This window comes from Phaenicophaeus curvirostris, chromosome 9, assembly GCF_032191515.1.
Source record: "Phaenicophaeus curvirostris isolate KB17595 chromosome 9, BPBGC_Pcur_1.0, whole genome shotgun sequence".
NCBI classification, from domain to species: domain Eukaryota; kingdom Metazoa; phylum Chordata; class Aves; order Cuculiformes; family Cuculidae; genus Phaenicophaeus; species Phaenicophaeus curvirostris.
The window spans coordinates 14348992-14374004 of NC_091400.1; the positions used below are offsets into that span (position 1 = coordinate 14348992).

Genomic DNA, 25013 nt, shown 5'->3' on the forward strand with positions numbered 1-25013 from the left:
AAAAATTACCAAAAAATTCCACTAACTTCCTTGGTAGGACTGGAGCCCTTGGGTCACATAAAAAGCAAATACAACTCCATACACATCCAGGAAACAGCTCTATTGAGCAATGAAGTGCCAAACAAACAATTCCTCTGCAGTGCATTAATAAATTATAAAAATTACTTTAGTTTTGAAAGAGATCTCAAAGGTCTTTTACTTCAATAGCTACACAAATGGAATTAACGGTAGAGGATTTGCCCCAGTTCAAGAATTTATTCTAGTCCTTTCTTCTAATTAGTTGCAATCAAATAACCAAACTCTTACATAAAACATTCTGCAGGGGTCAACAAAGTGATTCATTAAGACCACAGATACTCAGGCGTATGTAGCTTCACATTGTTTAAAACTGCGTGGCCACAGAATAAAATTAAGTTTTACTAACAATTCATGATAGTTTAGTGGGGCAAACAAAGCTGTCAAACAGAGACTGATTCCTGTCCCATTCTCATATTATAATTTGAATTTCTAAATGTGCTGTAATCTTCATTACTGGATGAGAGAGAGGGAAGTTAAAGCTAAGGGAGAATGTGTTGGCTTCTCGTGCCTGCTCAAAGTAAAACTGTACAGCAGCAGTGGAAAAAGACAGGAGAAATCTTGTCAGATATTAGTGGTAACCTAATAAAAAATACAAGTGAAAAAAGCAGGAGGAACAATGGATGGTCTCTAGTGATGGTCTGAGATATAATTTTTTTTAAAAGCAATATGACTAAAAATGAAAGCATTTACTAGTGTGTTCTCCAAACTATCTGTTCTCACTAACACATCTTTAAAGATCATCTTGCACTGCAGAAAACATGTCAGTATGCGTGATACAATGAGCAACATCCATTTTTGATTGTAGAGAAAATGAGACAAGTCTCACACACCAGTTGTAACCTTCCTACAGCTTTCACGTGTTCTTGAATTGTTCAGTAGCATTGTCAACAAGACAAATCTGTAATAAGATATGCTTGAAACAGAATTAGTTATGACAATACTAAAAAAATTATGATTCAAGAATCTATATTTTGCCATCATTGATAGCAATATTTGAGTAACTACAAGATGCTGTACAAACTAATAGGTATATTCACTTGTAAGTAATTAAATTAAAAGCCTACTTTTTTATTCCAAGTTCCTAGCCTAGTATACAAGAAATCTATACTATTCCAGGAATGAAAAGCTCCTTCTGTGCCCAATTTAGAAAGCACAACCTAAGTAGACCCACTTTACCAATATATGGTGGAGTAACCAGATGGCTAGTGTACACACTTCCACTCAGAAATCCTGAATCACTTAAAGCGTGATCCCTTAACTGGATCTACTGGTTTGTGGGGAGGTGTCTGGAAATCCAAAATTCAAAAATCCTGATTCTCTTACCATGTCTGTTTATTACCTTTGGCAAGAAACTTGGGTCTTGCTCTTCACTTTATCATCAGTTAATGGATATATGACTTACTTTTCTACACTCTGCAAAGTCACAAATTCAATATCATCTTTGGACATTGAACTAAAACTCACTAGAGAAAATATGGCAGTCTAGACAGCAATGGACAAAAGAAAGAAAACAGAAAACATTTGAGCAAGCCTGATGACATCTGCTAGATAGGAGAGGCAGGTTTTCCTTCACATATTAATAATTCATAAAAAGCAAACACAAGTTTACCACTAGAGAAGAGTGCATGGAGACACTATGCACATATATAGATATCTTGCAACATTACGTGCAGCGTTGCCATCTGTCTACCCAATATTAGACAGATACTTAAATGCACATCTGTCTGTCTCACCAAAAATCTCCTCCAGCCTGCCTCAAACCTCTGCCTCCTACCACGGCACAGAAACCTTAGGCCTGTGCAGCACAGGTTTGTTGTATTAATGAGATAGGACAAAAATCCAGAGAGGCGATGCTCCTCTGGGACAGGCAGCTTGCTGGCCTGCCAGTGAGCCTCACTGGAAGTTATATTTACTGGAAAGCAATGTGTGCTGCACATTTATTACGGGATAAAAATCACCAACACACCTGGTGTGCCCATGTTTCCTGTGTGGTTTCAGCAAGGACACTCATCTTTTCAATTTTTCTGAAGAAAGAATGTTGTCAAAAGCAGGAGAAATGCTGCAGATAATTATCCTAAAGCTTGCCACATAGCTAACACAAAACTTCAGGCCTTCCTGCACACCACATCCTTCAAGTTAAATAAAAATACATTATATTTGAAAGAGATTTATCAATACTAGAGTCTTTTTGAAGTTTAAAATGTTCAGAGTTGATTCATGCAGGCACTGGAGCCACATAATATGTCTAAGTTGGCCACAACATCTTAAATCAATTTTAACTGAGAATAGAAATAGAGTAAGCAACATTTATATGGTCGATTCTTTGAATATTTCTTGTCTTTGAGTGCTTAAAAGAGAATCACCTTTGTAATAATATTATATTCTGTTTTGTAAATATAACTAGTATCAAACTTATCTTTTACAGAAAAAAAAAATCACAGGCATTTTATAAAAATTGAGAAGAGATAGCTCTTCTTTTACACTTCCATGGGATCTAAGAATGCAAAAAGGTGGTATATTAGGTCTGAAGTATACTGTGCAATTTCATTTTTTATTAATAGTACTCTACTTGTGATAGTTATTCAATATGCAGGGCACACCTGAATGACATTAATCTAGTCTTAATGTACATATCAGCATTTCACCACAGCTGCGCTGCAGCTTTTTAATGTCTGAACTTGCTACACCGCATTCTGCTTTTCAGTTCCCTCTAAGAGTAGGTTGCTTGCTTGATGTTTTTTTAAATTCTGTTTCGAGTTCCCAGCGGCAGATTGAAAGAGGTATAAAAAGCAGTGAATTTTGACTTGAACTTCAGAACTGAAAAGAGGCAGATTTTCGTATTGGATTTGCATATAAAATTTTTAGTAAAAGAAATCTCAAACATAGCAAAATGGTCAGATATTGATTCCAAACAACTTTCATGTATTAGTATTTCTCTTTGTTGCTATTTCAAAATGTTTTGAATCCCATGGTTGGATTACGAGTGCCTTGGAGAAAACTAGTCCCATTTCCCTAACCAATACACTACTGGGGGGGTTTTGACTAATATTTAGAGAATGTAACTTGTGTCTTCCCGTGGGAGATTTGTACCTCCCTGCCAGTGCAAAACGCTGCTAGATCTTACCAGCTTCAACTTGCTAAGGCTGTACTTTGACATCCATTTATGTCAGCATTGCTTCTGAGAAAAAGCAACCAATGTCTCATTTGGGTGCTCCTTCCCACCCCTGCAATGCAGAAACAGCAAACAAGAAAGGACAGGAACCACATCTGCTTTCTCTAGTGACCATAACGACCGAACACAGCACACCTAGAACTCCTTTGTTGCTACATGAATGCTGCAGTCCCACAAGACCTAAATCACTTCCTCTGTTTCTGTTAAGAGATTGTTTCCCAATACCGAGAGGTATTTAGCAGCATGGAATAGGGGAATAGGTGGAAAAACAGATTAAAATTGGGTTTGGCTGCCTGGGTATCCATTAAGAAAGAGCTAACCAGCATCAGGTTTCATTCAATTAGATCTGACATGCACCCCAGGTACTCAGTTTTACAACTAAAATTTGGACCATCAATTCCTTGGGCTTATAAGCTTAATTGTTTTCTAGGTCCTACAGAAACAACAGGGCTAAGAAAATTAAACAACAGAACTTCAAAAATTAACAGAAATAAGTACGCCAAGTATTTCTTCATAACCTACTTCCTCTGGGAAAAATACTGTTGCAGCTTTTTCCTCAGGTAACAAGCAGACATAGAAAGCTTGTATATGGGTGAGATCCTAAGAAACAGGATGCAAGTTGCAACTACAGTTGAGTCAAGACCTTGGGCTGGCTGTTGGCAGCTAAATGCCACAATTCCACAGCCAGGGTTTCATGGTATACCACGTATCGCAGAAAGCCATATAAATAAAAAGCTTTTTTACAGTCTCACTAAACCTCAATACTAACATTTAGGGGTACTCAAGTGTTTTATGTGAGTAGAAGCGACACAGGCATTTTTGTTCTGCCTTTGGTAAGCAAAGAGGAAAATGATAAAAATGTATGATAGAAAGGAGGCAAATGTTGTTAAACAAAGTAACTAGAATCAAAGAGTGACCTTATTAGACAAGGGCTAAAAGGGAAATACTTCAGAGCTTAGCATATCTGCTGCTTATCAATCATCTTCAATTAAGCAGTAAGGTGCAAGGGCATTACATATTCATGTATATTCAATAAGGCATAATGCATCTGTAAAGTAAAAGCAAAAATTGCATATTTGTCCTTATTCTTAAAAAGAAAACAGAGGATCAATATGAAGATAAGTTACCAAATATAGATATAATTTCTGAAATCTAGGGCACTGTAAAGTTATGCATTATCATCTGACACACAAGAACAAGTTATTTGAGCTATCAACATATTAATTTCAAAATATATTGACACTAGTAAAGAAAACACTCGAAAGAAAATACTAGATTGAGACACAAATGTAATTATCACTAGATTCCCATGAACAGTAGCTTAGAAACTGAATATGTATCCAATCATTCCGATTTTTTTTTCCTGCTAAGTACTTTCAAATATCTGAAAAGCACTTTAATAAAACTGTCTAATGCCATGATCTAGCGAACTAATCCTGTAGTAAGAAAGTTTGAGCCAGAGCAAAACTATCTATTGCAGGAGTGGCCCCTTAATTTTTTCTATGACAGAACAACATTTCTATTCGTATTCCAGATGCTGCTGCCAGAAAGGATTTGAACTTAAATTTGTTTGGTTTATGCAGTAGCTGCAAATGATGGGAAGTACTTTTCTGCTTTCCAGTCTTTAAGCTCTGGAACACTACAATCCAATCACATTTTAAGTGTCAAATTATTCATAATTACATTAAATATGGATTAAAGGAATATCTTTTGATGCAGAATTCTTTGTTCTTGAAGTTTACTGATAATTTTAAATGTTATTAAAAATATCCTTCAAGTTTTGTGGCCCTTTCAAATTCAAGGGACATGAAAAGAATTTAAGAGGTCCTGGAAATTTTTAAGCCATTGTGTCAGTTTCCAACATTGACTTTGTAAGCTCAGAGCTGAAAAACAGATTAAGTCCATATAGTCTCAGGCTTTCCAAAATTGAACTTCCCCCTGTCTCTGTCTTATTCAAACATCCTCAGTATATAAAAGCACTCCCTATGAGATCATTTTAGTAAATTGTCTTTAGAGACAACTTGCAATTTGAAGAATCTTCATTTTGGGTGCTTTTATACTCCTTCCTTTATGAAAATCAAGAGCTTTTACAATGTATGCAAGTTGGAACTTTAAAACACTAATGCCTAAAATCATTAGTCATTTTTAAAATCTAGCTGGAAACCATAATCATTCTCCTGTTGTAAAACTCCAGCTGTTAAACATTTGAGAAATTATCTAGAATCCCTACAACATCATGATTTAGTCATTCTGCTTTCATATTAGCTGATAATAAAATGCCAAGTTTTTTTTTTCATTGCTTTACAACACTGATATTAGAGGGGAAAAAAAGACAAAAATCATCAGTAGACAGAGGCATGTTTTAAGTTACACAAAGATTATTTCATGAAGTTATTACAAGTTTCAGTGAACAAGTCCCACAGGAAGTCAGCAAACCCTCTCAAGCAGAGAAGACAGAAGGTTTTCTTTTTTCCCCAATATGTACTTTTCTTATTAAAAAGTACTTATACATATATGTACAAAACATGAATCAAATTTGTCATTGCATACTGACAGCTGCAGCTCTTGCAATGCCAAGCGACCAACTAAACGATTATAGGCACTTTTGTCTATGTTAGTCTGAATGTCACTCAAGATACTTAGCAGTTGGAAAGCATTAGCCCACTGTGGCTCATAGAAGCACTTGAGCAAGTTATAATTCATGCTTTACTATTAACAGACAACTAAACTAGAACAATCAGCGTGAATTTCCTAGAGAAACAGATTTAGACAAGGCTCTATTTATAAGATGAGTATCCTACCTTTCTGGAATGAGTGGAATAAAATAAAGCTCAGGAATGTAAGCTTTGCAGAAATACTTGGCTTTTAAAAATTAAAACCCATTTTCTCAGAAGAATGAGGAAGACCTGAACTAATTGGTGGGAACACTAAACAATTTGCAAGTAGCATTTCCTTCTGTAAATATTGTTTCCTAAAATGACTGAAAGATATTAAAGAACTGAAAACAATAAATCTCTCTTGCTCCAACTGTACACCCACAACAGTTGTGCACAAGCCATTTTATTGATACCAAAGCCTATGCTAGTTCTGTGAAAGGGTATGTTATATCAAAAATTGCAGGTACAAGAGACATGAAAGCAAAACTGAAAATTACTCAGAAGGTAATAGTGTATCCACAAGAAGGGAGAGCCTAAGCACGTTTGATTTTGCTAGTCTCGTATCTACATAACATCTCGCATACATATTTCATAAAATGCAGGATAAATAACGAAGAATTTATGTTCATTTGGGGGTCCAGTTTCTTTCCCAGGAATCTTTTTTACTATTAGAATTTTTAATTTATGAGAAAATTTAGTCTTACAAAGAAATGCTGAAAATCTAGGAATCATGTAACAGAAACATAGCAGTGAGGATAACAGGTTCTACACATCTAGACATCACTGACCAGACTAAATTTATAACTCTGTCATTCCTTAACATCATGAGAATGAAAAGAATTAGACAATAAATTCAAAGTAGGCACAATCTCAATCTAATTAAACTGGGAGTTCCCAAGGATAATGCACTTGAACTACCTTAACTATCTTGTTGATGAGGGGGAACATAATGCTCTTAGCCTGGAATAGATTTCTGAAGGTCCCTGGGAAAATACTTTCTGCAGCAAAGACTAAAACCAGCTGAATGTTATTCTCATGAGAAAGCACAAGCAAGCTTAGAAAAACTGCTTTATAACATTTGATTTTTAAGAAGGGGACAACCTGTAGGACTATTGGGTTTGAGAGGTGAATACATACAGTTCCTCCAAAAACAAGGAAATTCTATGAGAACCAGACAGTATAGCAGGGAGAAAGGGCTCCTTGTGAACAGGCCAGGGAGAGTTTGAAGTCTTAAGTTGTTTATTTCCACTGTGCTCAGGAAGGGAAGAATTCATCAATTTTCTAAGCAAGTACAGGATTGTATTAAATAATATAGCTGCTTTTAGTATAAGTTTCTGTTTCAAAGAAAAGGGAACCCAGAAATGTTCCAAATGTAAACATGCTACGTGGGCCAGTGGGTGATGCCAGAGCCAAAATGAGATAAATTTCCAAGGACATACATGTTGAGTTTCTGTTCCTGATAAATTAAAGCAAACTAATTGGAGTCCTGACTGCAGAAATGAAAGGTGGCTAGAAATAATTTTTAAAAAAACAAATAAAATAAATCTGTCTTGAAGTTTGGGTTTCATTGCTGGAAACCCACATCACACACCGATGTTCAGAAAAAAAGACATACTGGAAAAAAATTAGAAATCCCAAGGGTCCCGCAAAACTAGTGCTTAGAAGAATTGAAATCATTTCATGTGTTTTAGGCTTGTGGAATACTGAAGGGTAAAATCTACCCAAAATTCACATTAGTGTGTCAAATGCAGAAGCACAGTTTCTACTTACAGGGCACTTGATTTCCTGTAGGTACTATTACTCGCAGGATTTGAGTTTCTATTAGTAAACAAGTAGGCATAAAATTCCTGTGAAAGATACCTTAAATTGTTAATTAATATTCTTCAGACCTGCTATAGAATGCTTTAATACTGTTACTATGCTTTTCTTATTTTCTCCACTGTTCTTGTGTAGCCAGGCTTTTTCATTTAACAGTTTGACTATTTTGCCCCTTGCTGTTCAAACACAATCTACATTTCTAAAAGGTGATTTTGTCTGTGCTTATTGCAACATAGTCCTTGAAAAGCATAAGACTGAAGTATTAAAACCTTACAGTTTCCCAGGGCTGATTTGTCATGGTATGACATTGATAGTTAAAACTTGATTTTGCATTATACTTAGAAGTCCCAATATGCTAAAATAACACATGATCAGAATAATATGAATAGGCAGAGTCCTTAACCATTTGAATGTAGGTTAATGTAGAAACAAATAACTATACAGTTACAGTTTTGTTAAAAAAAAACAGAGATGTTAGATTAAAAACATACCTTTTATATTTATAGCTGAAATCTATTTCACTCACTCAGAACTACCCAAGTTAAATATTTACATTTGCCCTGAATTCCTAGTTTCCCGTGAGGGGGGAAAATACAACAATTAATTTGTGCATGGGATTGCCTGGGTCCTGGAGGTGTATAAAAAACAAATTAGAGAAATGTCTATATGTGCCAGCAATGTGTTGCAAGTGAAGGAGGCTCGTCACTGGAACAAAAAAAACAAAAACCAAAAAAATCCAACAAAAAAAAAGAAAGCACACACTCAACCTCTTACCTGAATGCTTTTGATTCAGGTGGTTCACACTATCTGCATCTGTACAAACGCAGCACTGCATTTTAGAGAGGCACTATGAAGAAAAATAAAGTCTAGAAGAATGAGGGCATCATATCCAAAGCCTGGGTTATATTTGGTCATATCATACAGAATTTTCCAACAGGAAGTCCTCTACCAACAAATTTCAGTCTTTTTTAGAACTGTACCATGCATTATTTATGGTATTATTGTTTCTTCCTTTCCCCATCCAATTAAGTATTCTTGAATTTTACAGCATAGCACTACAGTTTCTGTTGAATTTTGAAGGATTTTTGTGACTGTGCTCATGAATAAATTCAGGAACATGAGAAACAGAGGAACTCAACAATCAAGCCATAGGAGATTTTTTTTTTTTATGCTTTCCTGTGTTTTTTGTCATAACACAAACCACCATATTGGTTCCAAATGGGAGAAACATCCATTTGGGCAGCATAGATAAAATGAGTATAATCTGACATTTGCAGACAATAGCTGGATTTCTACAACATAACATGAAAAACAGTCCCATGGCCAAGAAATTCTTTAATATGATTTTGCCTTTGTTGAGCTTCAGTTTGAAGTAACCCTTATTCATGAAATCTTGGATATGAATTTTCATTAGCTAAAGCCAAATAGAGTCACTTTTGTCATGCTAAATGGTACCCAGATCTACAGACACTCCACATAAGCACAGCCTTCAGTCACAAGGTCAACAACCATCCCAAGATCCATCATCTGAACATGTGCGCATTCACATACATACCTGAATAAGCTGCAGATTCACTCTTACATACAGATAATAACAGGAAGCAGCGTTCATTTTACAAACACATGAGAATGGGAAACACCAAGGTCTTTAACTTGGCAGGGGTTGCAATACAAGAAAATAAGGAAAAACAAGTGGTACTTTTTAAGTACCTCAGAATGCATCTGGTCATACTATGCAGGTTTATTATCTGGCTGTGTAATTACAATCACATATAAAAAAACAGTACAGTTAGAGAGTACTAAAGGAAAAGAAAATTTACTTACTTTGTTTAGGTTTTCTGGAGTGGAAATGCAATACTTTTCTAGGTTTATGCAGGAGGTGCCTATTATTATGGGCTATATTATATTATTAATTCATAAGGAGAAATTTCTAAATGGATTTTGTTTATCTAAGTGTGTCTGAAGTGTCAAGTCTTTTCTTCTCTCCCCTCCAATACTGAGGAAAATACGCTAACATAAAATATAGATTTAGCAACAATATCCATTCTGTGTTCATCTTTATTTATTGAGGAGTTTTTGCATTTTAATTCCACCAGAAATAGCTACAAGTAGTTGGATTCCATAACTGAAGTTGTATGCTCATTGCTAGCACCTTTAGTCACTAAAGTGAATTGGGAAAGCCATGCTGAGAAATACTTACAGTATTTAGTAAAACATGAAGGAAATTTAGGTAATCAAAATTCACTGGTTTTATCCAATAGTGTTATTTAATTCTGCCTGTGGTGACTTGAAGGACTGCATTCACATTGGTAAGGGACTCATTTCAAACCTTTTAACACAGTGGTGGACTAACTTCTAGTATGTAGGGAAAAATTGGCAACATTTTACATTTAATCAACCCATATAAAAGTTAAAGTGGCTTTCTCTTTTTGTGTTTTTTTTTCCCCATTTTACAATTGTATGGGCCCAGTCATAAGGATGGCTGTTATATATGATCATTTTCTACTACTGCCTCTTGACTAGTTTGCTTCTGCATGTAGACTATAGTACATGCCAGTCACTCTGAACTATAGATTAGTTTAAAACCTAGATTTAAGTATTTTAAATGGCATGCAACTAAAACTAGAAATATTCACTGTAAGATAAATTTCAGTATTAGTCAATGGTTGGGGGTGAAAAAGGGAAAGAAAGTCAACCAGCAGTCACTCTTGTCTGCAATGTACTCCCACACATGGCAACTAGGGCTAGGAGACTCATCTAAAATAAACTTATTAGTCTCTCTTGTCCTAGCATAAATATCACTGGCTTTCAGATACCAGATGACAGACTAATATTGCAAATGTGCATATTGTATCCCTGGAATGAGCTTATTTTAGAAGCCATGTGAATCTTCAGAAATTACTAGATGTGAAAGGACATTTGCATGTACAGTTTTGACCTCTTCTCTTGCTCTTTGCCCATTAATCTATCTCAGCTGGTTTGTCTAACATTCCAAAACTTTCAGTAGCTCAGCTTCTCTCAAAGAAAACTTCCTTTCCCCTCCCACTCTAAACTCTGCACAAGCTTGCTAATAGATTTAAAGATACACTGCTCCAAAATGGTCAGATGGTACCAGACTGAAATTCAAATGTTAGTTTCATGAACTGTCAGGAAAAGAAACTGTATTTTAGTGGAAACCTGGGATTTCTTCTAAGCATTTAATCTTGTTTCTCAACAGCATGTTGTGTCAATTACTTATAAAATCTTGAAACAAAGAAATTTATTTTTAGACATTTTAAATACATATCCTATTATTTCTTGCACAATAACTGCAGTTACTAACTACTGTAATTTAAATCTAAAAAAATTGGTAGAAACATTTTTTTTTCTAAAAGAGATTCACATGTGCTTATATATAGTGGAACAGTAATTTCAATGACAGTTGGCATCAATTCTATAATCCACTTTTTAATTGCCTCATTCACAAATAACTAGGGTCACTTCAAGAAACAGCAAAAAGTCTGTTTCAAGTCCATTTCCAAACACTACCTAAAACTATAAAATCAATGTAGAACATGCTAAGAGCAGGATTATATAGCCTGAATACTTAAAACATTGAAAACTTCAGATGTAGATATGAACATGTTTGGCTAACACCAAGTGTCGAAGAAAGAGAAGATCGATATTCATATTTTTAGAGATGCATAGTGCTGACAGGGCAGGGGATGAGGTACACACTGGGTGCCCCAGGACTTTGAATAAGTACTCAGATCCAGCATGAAATCCACATTAACAGTTTTGTGTAAAGAACAAGCAGCAATACAGAGGTAGAAAAGACACAGATATTACATACTGTTATACACTGATATTCTGCAGAGAAGTACACACACAAACACTGGGAACTTGGTTTAACCTAATATATTGAGTCCATATCCAACGCATGAGCTCTTTTTCCTACTGAAATGAAACTAATAGATAAACATGTCATAGATATACGTCACTGATAAATGGGTCATTACACTGTTCAATTTCCATACAAGAACAGAGGAGATAAGAAACATACAAAGCACCTTTTCCTTTGCTTCTTTCTAACTAGCATTATCTGTTCAGCTCATGACAACTGAAGTATAACAAAATCAAAGCCATCAAATTAAGTTACTCTCTAGCTTTGTAGCTATCCCCACAACAATTTATCATCTGGAAACATCATTAGTACCAGGCACGTTGCACTGACAGGAGACATTGCTTATTGCATTGAACTAGAAAAGATTTTAATTAAACCATTTAAGTACGCTAACAAAACTTATGGCATCCCAGAAAGATAGCAGAGGGAGGAAGTGTTATATTTACAGGCTGTCTTTCAAATTGCCAAACTGGGAAAAAACAAGGAGCTGTTTAAATCAAATGTCATTAGCTTCTTTGTAGACGTTTTCTTGGGAAATACTTGGCTAAAGGTCTTCGCCTCACTAATAAGAACTGGTTAAAATTATGCCAGTCATCTCTGGCTTTTCCCCTTCAAGAGCTGGTTCTCACCAGCCAGGGCTGCCTAGCACTCTGCACAGCATCGTGGAGCAGGAGAGGTGTATGGCTCTGTGCTATACATGCGTTCCACCCCATATTAGAAGTGCTCATCCACACTTACCATGCTGTGAAGGAGCTTATGATGTGATTTATTTCTAAAGAGAAGGTGGCTAGTCATCAGTGTTTTTGGAGCTGCCAGGCACGTACAAAGTCACATTTGGTTTCTGATTCAGTAAGGGCATTTATTCTTGTCATTAAGAGTAGCTACTTCTACTTCCTTTGACGAAACGTAACGTGTTTAAAATTATGCATATGATCTTTCTTAATCTTTCAAGAATACTCTCACATACAGGTTTTGCTTTTAAGACTGCTGTTGCAGTTTTAAGATTGCTGACTGCTTCTGCCATAGTCTTTGCTCTGAGAGGCGAGACGATTCTCACACCCCTTCTGTACAGGATTTTCAGGCTCAGCTCTTTCCCAGCACTTCTTGCTATAATTATTGGTTTTGTCCAGATGCAGGAAAGCAGAAGGTAGCTGCTTTTGCAGACAGCGTCAGCAGGGAGCACTTCTGCACAGTTCCCAGGCCCTTGGCCAACAGAGGAGAGCTTAAGGCCCAAAATCCCCCACTTTCTGGGATTTTCCAATATTAATCCCATCGCTCCCAACACGCTGAGACACCTGCAGAGTTAATCTGTTGAATTATTTGTCCCATGTAGCAGCATTTCGATAGGATTATGACTTGATTTCCCCAAGTAACAAGGGTCTTTGCCACTCTTACCTATCAGTGACCCAAGAATTAATTCCTGCTGTGCTATTTCCTGTTGTCGTTTTCAGCCTCCCTCACAAGAGCAGGATGGAAGCTCTTAATACCCAGAAAATAAAGGGAATTTTGTTTTTCAATGCAGTGCACAGAGCATCTTCCACCAAGACCGCCTCTGCTGTCATTCCAAGACAGTACTGTTCCTACTATGTCAATATTCAGACACCGAAAATGCCACCAGCACAACTATTTTAGCTCCTACTTCCCTCCATTTCTTCACTAAGCAAACTAGATAACTTGAAGGAACAGTTTCACAGCATCATAGAATTGTTTACATTAGAAAAGACCTTTAAGAACATGGAGTCTGACCAGAAACCTAACACTGCCAAGGTCACCACTAAACCATGTCCCTAAGCACCACACCTTTTAAATACCTCCAGAGATGGTGACTCAATCACTTCCGTGGGCAGCTTTTTCCCATGTTTGACAACCCTTTCAGGAAAGTAATATATCCTAATATCTAGCCTAAACCTTCCTGGTGCAACTTGAAGCCAATTCCTCTTATCCTATCACTTGTTACCTGGGAGGAGAGATCAACACCCACTTCACTACAACCTCCTTTCAGGTAGTTGTAAAGAACAACAAAGTCTCCCCTCAGCCTCCTCTTCTCCAGACTAAACAACCCAAGTTCCCTCAGCCACTCTTCATAAAACCCTTCACCAGCTTCATTGCCCTTCATAGCAGGCACTCCAGCAACTCCATGTCTGTCTTGTAGTGAGGGGCCCAAAACTGAACACAGTATTCCAGGTGCAGCCTCACTAGTGCCAAGAACTGGAGGACAATCACTTCCCTAGTCCTGCTGCCACACCATTTGTGATACATGACAGGATGCTACTGGCCTTTCTGAACACCTGGGAACACTGCTGGCTCATGTTCAGTCAGCTGTCAACCCACTACCACAGGTCACTTTCCACCAGACAGCTCTCCAGCCATATGTCCCCAAGCCTATAGCACTGCATGGGCTTGCAGCCCAAGTGCAGGACTCAGCACTTGGCCTTGTTGAATCCCATGCAGCTGGCCTCAGTCCATAGATCCAGCCTGTCCAGATGCCTCTGTAGAGCCTTCCTTGTGCCAAAGAGATCAGCACTCTCACCCAGCTTGGTATCGTCTGCAAAGTTACTGAGGGCACACTCGATCCCCTTGTCTAGATCATTGATAAAGATATTAAACAAAATCAGACCAAACACTGAGCCCTGGGGAACACTACTTGTGACCAGCCACCAACCAGATTTAACTCCACTCACCACAGCTCTTTGGGCCCAGTCATCCAGCCATTTCTTTTAGCCAGTGAAGAGTACACCCATCCAAGCCATGAGTAGCCATTTTTTTCAGGAGAATTCTGTGGGAAATTGTGTCAATGGCTTTACTAAAGTCTAGGTAGACAAAATCCACAGGCATTTCCTCATCCATTAAATGGGTCACCTTGTCATAGAAGGAGATCAGATTAGTCAGGTAGAACCTGTCCTTCATAAACCCATGCTAACTGGAGCTGATCACCTGGTTATCCTGTATATGCAATATGATGGCACTCAAGATGACTTGCTCCGAAACCTCCCCTGGCATCAAAGTCAGGCTGAAGGCCTGTAGTTCCCCAGAGCCTCCTTCCAGCCCTTTTTGTGGATGGTCATCATGTTTGCTAATACCCAGTCAACTGGAATCTCCCCTTTTAGCTAGGGCCGCTGATAAATGATTGAAAGGGGCTTGATAAGCCCTTCCACCAGTTCCTTCAGTACTCTTGGGTGGATCTTGTCCAGTCCCTTAGACTTGTGCATGTCTAGGTAGAGTAGCAGGTTATTAATCATCTCCTCTTGGATTATAGGTTTCCATTCTGCTTCCAATCCCTGGCTTCCAGCTCTGTGCTGGGTACCCAGGTAGCAACTGCTCTTGATGTCCCCCACAACCAATAAAGGCTAGGGATTCTCCTTAGCCCTCCTTCTGCTATTGATATATTTATAGAAACATATTTTATTGTACTTGTTTTCCCAACAGTGTTTTAATAAGCTGGATGCAAAAGGGTACCACTTGACTCAAGTCACCTGCTTGCAGTTATTGGAAAGTGAATGCAGGTAGGAGGAAGTAGCTCAGATGTGGAACAGCCCTGTCAAAGGCCAAGATTATTAAAAGCAGCTGACAGTGTAAATCCTGTTAAATGTCCCTTTTAAAGTGTGTCCAAAATTTGTCAGTTGCCTAGTGCAGTCCCACCTTGGGCTAAATCCTGGGGAAAGGTCAGTTCCTAAAGCAACAGTTCTGCTTTCAGCAGGACCCCATGTTAGGACATTTCTGCAGCATGTTGTGTTTCTTTGAGATCTTGAGTCATTGGTATCGTGACTACAGACTGGAAATATTTTCCAGGCCATTAGTTCTTAGATATAGCCAAAAATGGAACTTGCAACATTTCAATATTTCCCTTTGTTCTGAATTAGAATGAATAATTGCAAGCTTCCTATAAAAATAAAATGTTTCGGAACCACTAAAGCAGTAGCACTGAAGTGCTTCATTTGAGACTTTTGATTTATATTAAATACACCAAAATAAATTCATTCAACTCCAAATATTTTTATAAATATTTATATATATAATATATAATTATATATATAATTATAATATATATAATTTTATATATATATAATTATAGTATATATAATATTTATTAATCATTGATGAAGTGAAAATAGTCCTGCAAAACAATCAAGTATTTTGAGAGAGTAATGTTTCTGCTAGAAGACTTCCAGCTGGCTCTAGTGGATTCTCTTTCTCACAGAAAAATAAAAAATGAAAAAAAAAACCAAATTAGACTTCCTCATCTTGCAGACCACATCAGTGGCAGCCTCTGGTTTTTGCCAAGGCTAAATTTCTAGTGGCCACAGTTATTTATGTATGTGGCGATTTGCTTCCTTTTTCAAACTGCAAAACCCATTTTAATTTGCTTAAGCATATAGCAGTACATTACAATAAAGATAAGGGAAGTGGTTTTTATTTTCTGTGTTCCAGTTAGTGTCCTTTCAATAATGACATGCAAATATGGAGCTCAGCCCACACAGCATTATACTGTCAGTAAGGAAGATAGTATAATTTCTGAAAGAACCTTGGAAACTTCCCGTATCTTCATCAGGTCAGCCTGAGACTAATGGGGACACCCATGTTCTAGGAAAAGTAATATAAACTTTCCCATCACATGTACTAAAAAGACAGATTTATGTTGCAAATCAACATAAATGTCTTAGACAAAGGCTATTTCTGCAGCCAGCTTTCAGGGAGAGGATGATTCATTCAGCACGTAAGATTGAACACGACTGGTCCAAAAAAAGACTTGGATAGCCAAGTGTGAGCAAGCAGCTCCTGGGGTATAGAATGAGCTGGAAACCCTAGGTCATAAACTAATAAATCATAGGCAAACCCACTCATAACTTATATGAGAGCTAAGGATCAACCAGTTGAGTCTTTCATTGGACCTCTTTCAAAGCAAAAATGGTTAACCTTAGACAAGTGCACTTCAGTTATTGCAAAAGGCAGTTTCCTCAAAATAATGTAAACCACAGCAATTCGCTGAGCTACCATTGCAGGAAAATATCTTTTTCTCAAAAAAAAAAAAAGGTTGCAACATCTCAACAGTTAAGTAAACATGGCAGGGTATGCAGTGCAGACTCCTTGGAGTACTGGCAAGACCATAAAATAGTTCAAAATATATTCAATCTAATGCAATTATTAATGAAAAAAACTTTGGGTTTTACTTGAAATGATAGAGCAGCAATAATACAAACAGGTTTTCATCAGTGGTGCTAAAGCAATTCTGACTCTTCTAAAAAAAATGTAAAATACTCTACTGTTCCTCCAGCATGATAGATACCTAGACCTCAAACTCCCACAACATGTTGAAGAGAACTTTCAGTAACATCACATTAGAAGAACAGTTTTGTTCAGCTAAAACCATGCCTGAGGACAAAATACTAGCAGCACTTTCTGATGGCTCACAAATTCACAATGGACCAAGTAACCTATCTCCACAGTCACATTAACACCAAGCACTTCCCGAATACATTCCCTTGCTACCAATACTGATAACAGCTCAGCTTCATTTGTACTATGCAAGGTCTTATGTAAGTCAAATGCAGAGATGGCTGCTGTGAAATCTTAGCAATATCATGAATACTAACAATTCTGGTGCTCCTAGCATGACTTATCCTAATGATTTCGCTGCTTTAGAAATGCATCGGTGCCTAAGCAGCAAAGAGAAGCCCTAGTGCAGACAAAGCTAGAGGGACTCTGCATATAGCAGTTGGCCTCATGTCATTGCCACCTCTCCCACACTCAGACCTGAAAGGTCAAAAGTATATCAGAACTGTTAAGCACCTGTGCTGGATTACCAGCTCAGGACAGATAAGACTGCATTGCCCAGCTCTGGCTGGCATGACCATTAACAACTAATCTTTTCCTTACAGAGCAGCTCTATAATATACAGGCTCACCTATCTGAACTAACAGCAGCTGTTTGTTATACCACTTCTACAACTGTGACTTTAGTTTCATTACAGAATGTCAACATTTGTGTTCAACAAATATGATTCGCTGTGTTTCAAAAGTAACAGATATGGAATGATAGAGGCAGTATAGCTGGATTCACCTCAGCCTCGAAACGAAAATGGATCTATGTTTCACTAGAATTATGCTACCAGCATTTTTTACCTTTGAAATATTTGAAATAATTATGAACTGAGAAGACTGTAAAATAAACACTTATAGTCAAACAAATCACCAATGTACTTTAACAATTCTTGCCATGAACTGCCAATCCTGAAAAAAACAAGCTATGATTTTAGTACTATTTTTAGCCACTCCTAATTACACTTTCACTGAAGCACTTTTCCTTTCCTTATTTCTTCAGATTCATGCCTGTCTCCATCCAGCCTTCTGATGCTGGTCTCTTTCATTTTATTATCTGGAAGATAGGTTTGAACTCTGCTATTACTTTGTTACATTCATCCTAAACTGCACCCTTTGACTACCAATATGGCACCCCTAAGACATTTAAAAAATAATTAATATTTCACTTTTGCATAACTTTCCTTTTCCCCCCCACCCCTTATAAAAAGGTTTTAGCAAGGGGTTTTTTGCTTCAAAGACACTTAAATCTGAATAAGATAGACAAAATGTGCAAGAAAATAGAAAAGTAAGGTTTTTTTTAATGTTATTTGAATTAAGATATGAATAACAAATGAGGATAGCAACTATGACTCAAAAAAAACACTTAAGCACAGACCCCAGCAAATGAACATACTCTCGTCTTCAAGAAGAAAGATTTAAACGCTTCCCTATATGCTCTGTTGATTCAGACTCCACACATCTTGCTTGAGTTCATGCAAGATGAGTCTTGGTCATAAAGCCCTGCTTCCTCTTCCAGCAAAGCTTACACTTTGAGTAATACCACATCTTAGTCATGCATCACAGCTCGGAAGCCTGATTTCTGTTTATTCATAACAGGTCTAAAATTGGTAGCTGCTAAAACAATTTCCTCAGTGACCCTGCTGAGATTCTTTAACCCTTATCCTCACTTTTTTGGATGGAAGTATTTTAATGCTAACATCCTTTGCACCTTTTCCTCTCTAATGAAACTGTTCATCAGGATGACACTTCTCTAGTAGGAGACCATGCATTCATCAAGATGGACACACACCATGACCTTGCACTACATCAGCAAGACCTTACTTAAAGGAACAAGATTTAACTTGAAAGATTAATTTTTTATGCAAAGAAATAGGACTTGAATTAGGCTAAAGTACAGGGAATTGCAATTTCAGTATGTAATGTAGTTACAACCCATTAATCTGCTATGAAAACTGGTCTCACTATAAAGCCACTTTACATACAAAGTGCTCTTGCTACCACTAGATGTCAGCTTTATACACTTTAAAATGTACAAATACCTTAAAAATAGAAATTCTCCATTCACAATAGAAACATTTCTTTATTATGCCATTCTTTCTGACTGATCTTTAATTTTAGGGATTTTATTTACCTTCTCTACTGCTTTTTTTTACCCACTGTCAGGCACAGCTCTTATTTATCTAAGAAAAAAAAAAAACTAAAAAAATTCCACTGCGTATTTATTACATTATTTACTCAGGTTGAGACACTGTGATAGTTTTTTGCCAGACATCACAGCTCAGGCTGTATTTCTAGAGGACAGCAAAGAGATCTTATTCTTATTCCATAAGGACAGTTTTACTAAGAAATGCCAGATTTTCGTTTTCCAATCACGGATACTCTATTATGCCAGTTAATAGGAAATACGATTAACATGAATTATTACAACTCCATGATTTTACAGATTTTCACTCATATCAACTACTTGAATTTAGATCATTTTTATTTTCACTCCAGATTTCTGTCTCCCAGAAGGGAAAAATGTAGCTGTGGATTCATAGAATCATAGAATCACCAGGTTGGAAAAGACCCACAGGATCATCCAGTCCAACCATTCCTATCAAACACTAAACCATGTCCCTCAGCACCTCATCCCCCCCTGCCCTGGTCTTTTAAACACCTCCAGGGAAGGTGAATCAACCACCTCCCTGGGCAGTCTGTTCCAGTGCCCAATGACCCTTTCTGTGAAAATTTTTTTCCTAATGTTCAGCCTGAACCTCCCCTGGCGGAGCTTGAGGCCATTCCCTCTTGTCCTGTCCCCTGTCACCTGGGAGAAGAGGCCAGCATCCTCCTCTCTACAACTACCTTTCAGGTAGTTATAGAGAGCAATGAGGTCTCCCCTCAGCCTCCTCTTCTCCTGGCTGAACAACCCCAGCTCTCTCAGCCGCTCCTCATAAGGCCTGTTCTCCAGCCCCTTCACCAGTTTTGTTGCTCTTCTCTGGACTCGCTTCAGAGCCTCAACATCCTTCTTGTGGTGAGGGGCCCAGAACTGAACACAGGATTCAACGAGCGGTCTCACCAGGGCCGAGTCCAAAGGGAGAATAACCTCGCTGGACCTGCTGGTCACACCGTTTCTGATACAAGCCAAGATGCCATTGGCCTTCTAGCCTTGGCTTCTTTCAGGTCTTTTTGTCTTTACCAAACAGGTAATATATAATATAAATAAGTCTTAAAATAAAGTTGATCATACTGAATGTACAGCTTTTATAATATATTATACATTTATTTCACCATAACAATATAAAATAAATCTGGGTGCTTTACTTCCCAAAAAAGTTGAAAAGGGTGTTGAGGAAGTCAAATTCATTATACCCTATCACATTCCAATATATATAAAAAGAGATACATATATACAAAGGGGAAGAAAATAATTTAAAAAAAAAAAGAACAAACTCATTTACTCATTTCTCAGCAAGCCTCTCCTAACTGGTCTATACTGGCAATGTCACAGTATGTAGTTCAACTCAACATTACTGTAAGGTAACGACAAGACTGTCTCTTTACATGCAGCTTTACTGGTCAGATATTGACAGCTTACCTAGTAACACAGTATGCTTGTTTATCATAAAGTCAAAAGGATCCCCTCATCCTCATTCACGTGAAAATTTGACCTTTTCAGACTTCTACTGATCCTGCAGGGCTCTCCTGGATTGTTCAATTATTATTGGCACCTGCAGCTATAACCATCTCATGCAGGTGCTAAGCTCCCAGGAGGGGTTGAGAAGTAAAGAAGGAGAAAGAGATGTGCTTATATGAACTTAAAAATGTAATTGCAAAAACTGTATCACACAATCATCTATGTAGGTAACTTTTCTTCAAAGACATTAAAAAAAATTTTGAGGCAATAACTCAATTAAAATATCCCTTAGTATAACCCCAGCTAGGAGCTGTGAAAGCGTGAAAAAAAGATCTCCAAAGCAAACCTGGAGGCCAAAATATGTCTGCTCTCATGACCTCTGACAGCTGCATTTGTGACTTATAAGCCTTCCTTAGAGAAATGCTAAACCTGGGGAGGTGCCATACATGCCACATATTATGTTAGATCATTCTATTCCATGTAAGAGGCCCACACCCTTTACCTTCCTACCGCACTTACTCAGTCTCCTCAAGCTAGGACTCCGTTTGCATGCCGACTTCCCCCTTATCCACCTACCAGTCATCCTCTGCATGTCCCCAAGTCTGCAAAATGTCGCAAGTCCCACCCAGCCAAGGCATGTAAGCAACACATACGTGCTGGCCATTTGCAAATCACGTGCACAGAACTGGAGAACCTCAGACATGCCAGTTCACTATGTGTGCACTGCACAGCCCAGGTGCATAAGTCCATCTAAACTTTTCCAGACAAAAATGCATAAAACCTACTTACAGGACTACAGTTCAAGATTGTACAGAAATTGAACTTCCGTTTCCTTTTGATACGAGGCTTCACCTTTTTCAGAACCTATGCTAGCAAACAGCTACAGCAACATAGGTTCAGATCCGAGACATGCCTTTGCAAGTAAAGAAGCAAGAGGCACACCTCAAACATAAGCACCACTAGAGCATTTCTCTTCTTCCATGATACTATCTGCAGAACAAAGCTGGCTGACTCGATTTGCAAGCTAAGAGTTTTGGTTACCCTTAGCTACTGAACTATGTAAGTGAGCTGAGAAAGTTGATGTCAGGTAAATGAAGCAGCCAGTAGAAGAGAGGAAATCAATAGCAGGTTGCAAGAGAACGTAATTCCTCTATGCTTTCTAAATTGCCCTCTAATATGAAACTGTAAATACAAAAACCCACAATAACTCCCACTCTGTTCCTTTAGTTCCTCACTGTATACTTGGTAACACAAATTCCTCCAATAAAGAAACTACATTAACTTCTTCATCAAACACATTCATTTGCAAAATAGCGCGTTCATTCCAACGTGAATCACTGATAATGTATAACATAAGCAACAATAGGAGCATGGGATAACTAAAACATGGAAGAATTAGAGTTTGCAAGATACCTTTGTACTCTTTCCTAGGACCAGGATTTTGTTGTTAAAATGCAGCTTTTAGTTGCAATCAGTGGTGCAACTTCTTGTAAAAAAATAAGCATACAAAATAAGAAAAGTTACCTTTCAGCCAGACCCATTGATGCCAATCTCCTCAAACTTCAGGGAGTCTTGTAGTTTAATCCCCTTATTGAAGATTGTCTCAGGAAAAAAAAAAAATATTTAAAATAAAACACTCTCTATAAAACATTCACGAGTATGGGAAATGCTTAGATTCATAGCTTCCTCATCTAGTAAGCTCAATTGCAGCCCTTACTGCTTAAGCAGCATTTTCCAGCAAACAGCAGCTTAGAAGGGCAGAAAGAATTACAGGAATTATACCTCAGCAATCTTAATGCACATAAGTAAAGGTTCAAATACCCTATTTTGCAAAGAAAAAGGTGGCACCAAAAATCAATTCCTTACAATGACAAAACATAGCTGCTTCCTCCTCTTATTTAGAAAGTGCAAGGAGAAAGGGTGGAAAGGGAAGAAACAGCCCTAATATTGCTGGTCATTGATCTGCAGAGGCAATTTAGTGAGTCATCATTACAGCTGGCACTGTCTGAGGAGCCCAGACGGGCTTGTATGGCAATCAGACAGCTCCCTATAGTTTTAAATTCCCTCAAGTAGTTGGTGACGTCTAGATCTGCTGACTACCATATCCACTACATGTAGATACAGATCTGACACAAAAGTAAAGAGACTGTGCCTGCAACTCTTTTTATTTAACAGCTCAAGAAAATCAGCTATGATCACCTTCAAAATAGCTTCACCTTCTGAGTTGACACACAGCTGCATCCAATGCTGCCAAGGCTCAAACCAATTCCACAGATCAGCTGTTGAGGAGCCCCGTCATTTCTGCTTTCACATCTACTGACAAAACTCCTACTGCTCCTTTGAGCATCGTCTTGATCTTTGGGAAGAGAAAGGCCGGTCTGGTAAAGGGAGTGCCCAAGCACAGTGATGTTGTTAGCTAAAAGCTGCTTCACAAAGCCTTGTGGGCTGGCACACACTGATATTTTCTGTCCAAGGGTAAGAAAACATCTATATTTGAACATGTGTCCACTCATACTGAGTGAAGCAATTGATCTGAACCTTGTCTCACTGTGACAGGTCAGAATATGTTCTACAACTGCCTCTTTGTCTCTCCCTTCCCACTCTTGGTTCCTGAGCTATAGGGTTAGTCTCTAGATCTCGTATACAGCTGCTCTTTGTTATGGTATAGTTACATGCTGAACTATTAAATGTAGGGGGCTCTTCACAACAAATATACCCAAGAACTTGAAGAAATGCAGATATTCCCTTGAATTTAAATACAGGCAGAGGAAATATGTTTTCTCCAAGATCTTACTAGAATGGGAGTAATGGGTGGGGTGTTATTCAGAAAAACAGAGAGCAGAGCTGAGCAAACATCCATCGTATTACTATGAACTCAGTATCACTAAAATTGCTGAAAGTACTCATTTTCAAGGTTTCGCATCCCTTATAGGTGTGCCTAGGAAGTCTCAAGAAACAAGCAAATAATTTCCTCTTTCTGACACAAATAAAAGTAGAAGGAGGGTTAGAATTACATCTATTAAATGGTCGTGTTTTCAGCCTGACCTATCCCCTGTTGAAATCAAGCATTAGCAGGTTTCTGTACTGAAAATATGCAATCACACACTTGGTCTGGGTATAATTCAGAGATTTTACAAGAAATTCTGCACTAAAAGAAAATCTATAGATTAAAAAAAAGGTTTAATTTGGGCTATCTTAAAACTCAAGGTGCGCCCTAACTTGAACACAGAAGTACTTCTGCTGCTTCATTGCAGTGCAGGGACTCTGACACGTTGAGATTAAAGGTATATGGAGCTATACAAACTATTGAAATGGTTTTGTGAACCTGTTTCCAGTACCCACATTAGCTCATGCAGCACTAGAATGGGCACTGTATATGCAAGGTGGCAGATGCAAAATTCTTTTTCATCCCCAGTTTTTCATGGGTTGGGGACTTGTGCACAAGTCTAGCACAAGAACAGACTGAGCTGGGAGTTAACAGTCTCCCAAACGCTGTTAAAATAATATTCTACTTGGCCATTGTTCTACTAACCTCCTGATTTCAGTGAAAAAAAAATCCAAAGAAATTCTGTGGCGAAGCAAGCCATTTGAAATGGCTTCCTTATCACTTTTTGAATGATTCATTAACCAGCATAATTTAATCTGCCACATACCTGGTTAAATTCCAGTTTAACAATGCAGTGTGTGCTACCAGCTTTCCAGAAATGTTACAACAGGCCAGCGATAAAAAGTTAAGTATTAACCAAGATGCGCCAACCATGTAGCTACAAAAATAAAAACTATTTTTTAGGTCTTTGCTTCATTCATTAAGGAAAATGTGTGACTAAAATGTCACACAATTCACTTAATGGATTGTTCTTGATTAAATTAATCTTTATTTAAAATGCAAAATCTTTTTTCTCTCTTTTCAGAATATATCAGATTATGAACTGAGCCAATTCAAAATAATGCACCAGCCGTAAGTTTCTCATTATTTTCTACTTTCCCATTAAATAACTAATACTCTGTTGTACTCTGACAGTTTCTCTGTTAATAAATAAGGAAAAACTAGAAATGAAACCTCCTGCTTATGTGAAGGGCATCAATTGATGGAGTGGAACTTCCTCATGATTAGGAGCCGGGATGGTTTACAAGAACTGTGGTTCAGATCTGCTGACAAAGTCTCTTTTGCACCAGCTGCTGGGTGATGTAATTCCTCAGAATAGACAGGGACAAGCCTAATATTAGGAAAAGCACAAATTCAGCTTCTTACAGAATACAAAGGCTCTTTACTTGTGTGGTGTATGAGGCCAAATTTTCAGAATTTCTTCATCTGTTCCTTAGATTTAAGTGATCAGATTAATAAAGTCCTATGTTGAAAGTAATTTAAATAGAATATTGAATAAGCAAATAGAGGAAGGAGAAGGAGTTAGGAAATGCCTTCATGTAATTTCTGACAAATCAAGATCATTTAGAAGGATATCCTTTAATG

General features: G+C 37.6%; 2 protein-coding genes across 3 annotated transcripts in view; one reads left to right on the forward strand and one right to left on the reverse strand.

The window, feature by feature from the left end:
• Positions 1 to 25013, reverse strand: part of DNTT (DNA nucleotidylexotransferase) — a 154878-nt gene that overhangs the window by 121192 nt on the left and 8673 nt on the right. The gene's annotated exons all lie outside the window — the stretch shown is intronic.
• The window catches only part of BLNK (B cell linker), a 99288-nt gene that overhangs the window by 9635 nt on the left and 64640 nt on the right, over positions 1 to 25013 (forward strand). Inside the window, exon 4 of the mRNA XM_069863874.1 lies at positions 24454 to 24500. Coding sequence (XP_069719975.1) covers positions 24454 to 24500 — 47 coding nt within the window. The remainder of the gene's footprint in view (positions 1 to 24453; positions 24501 to 25013) is intronic.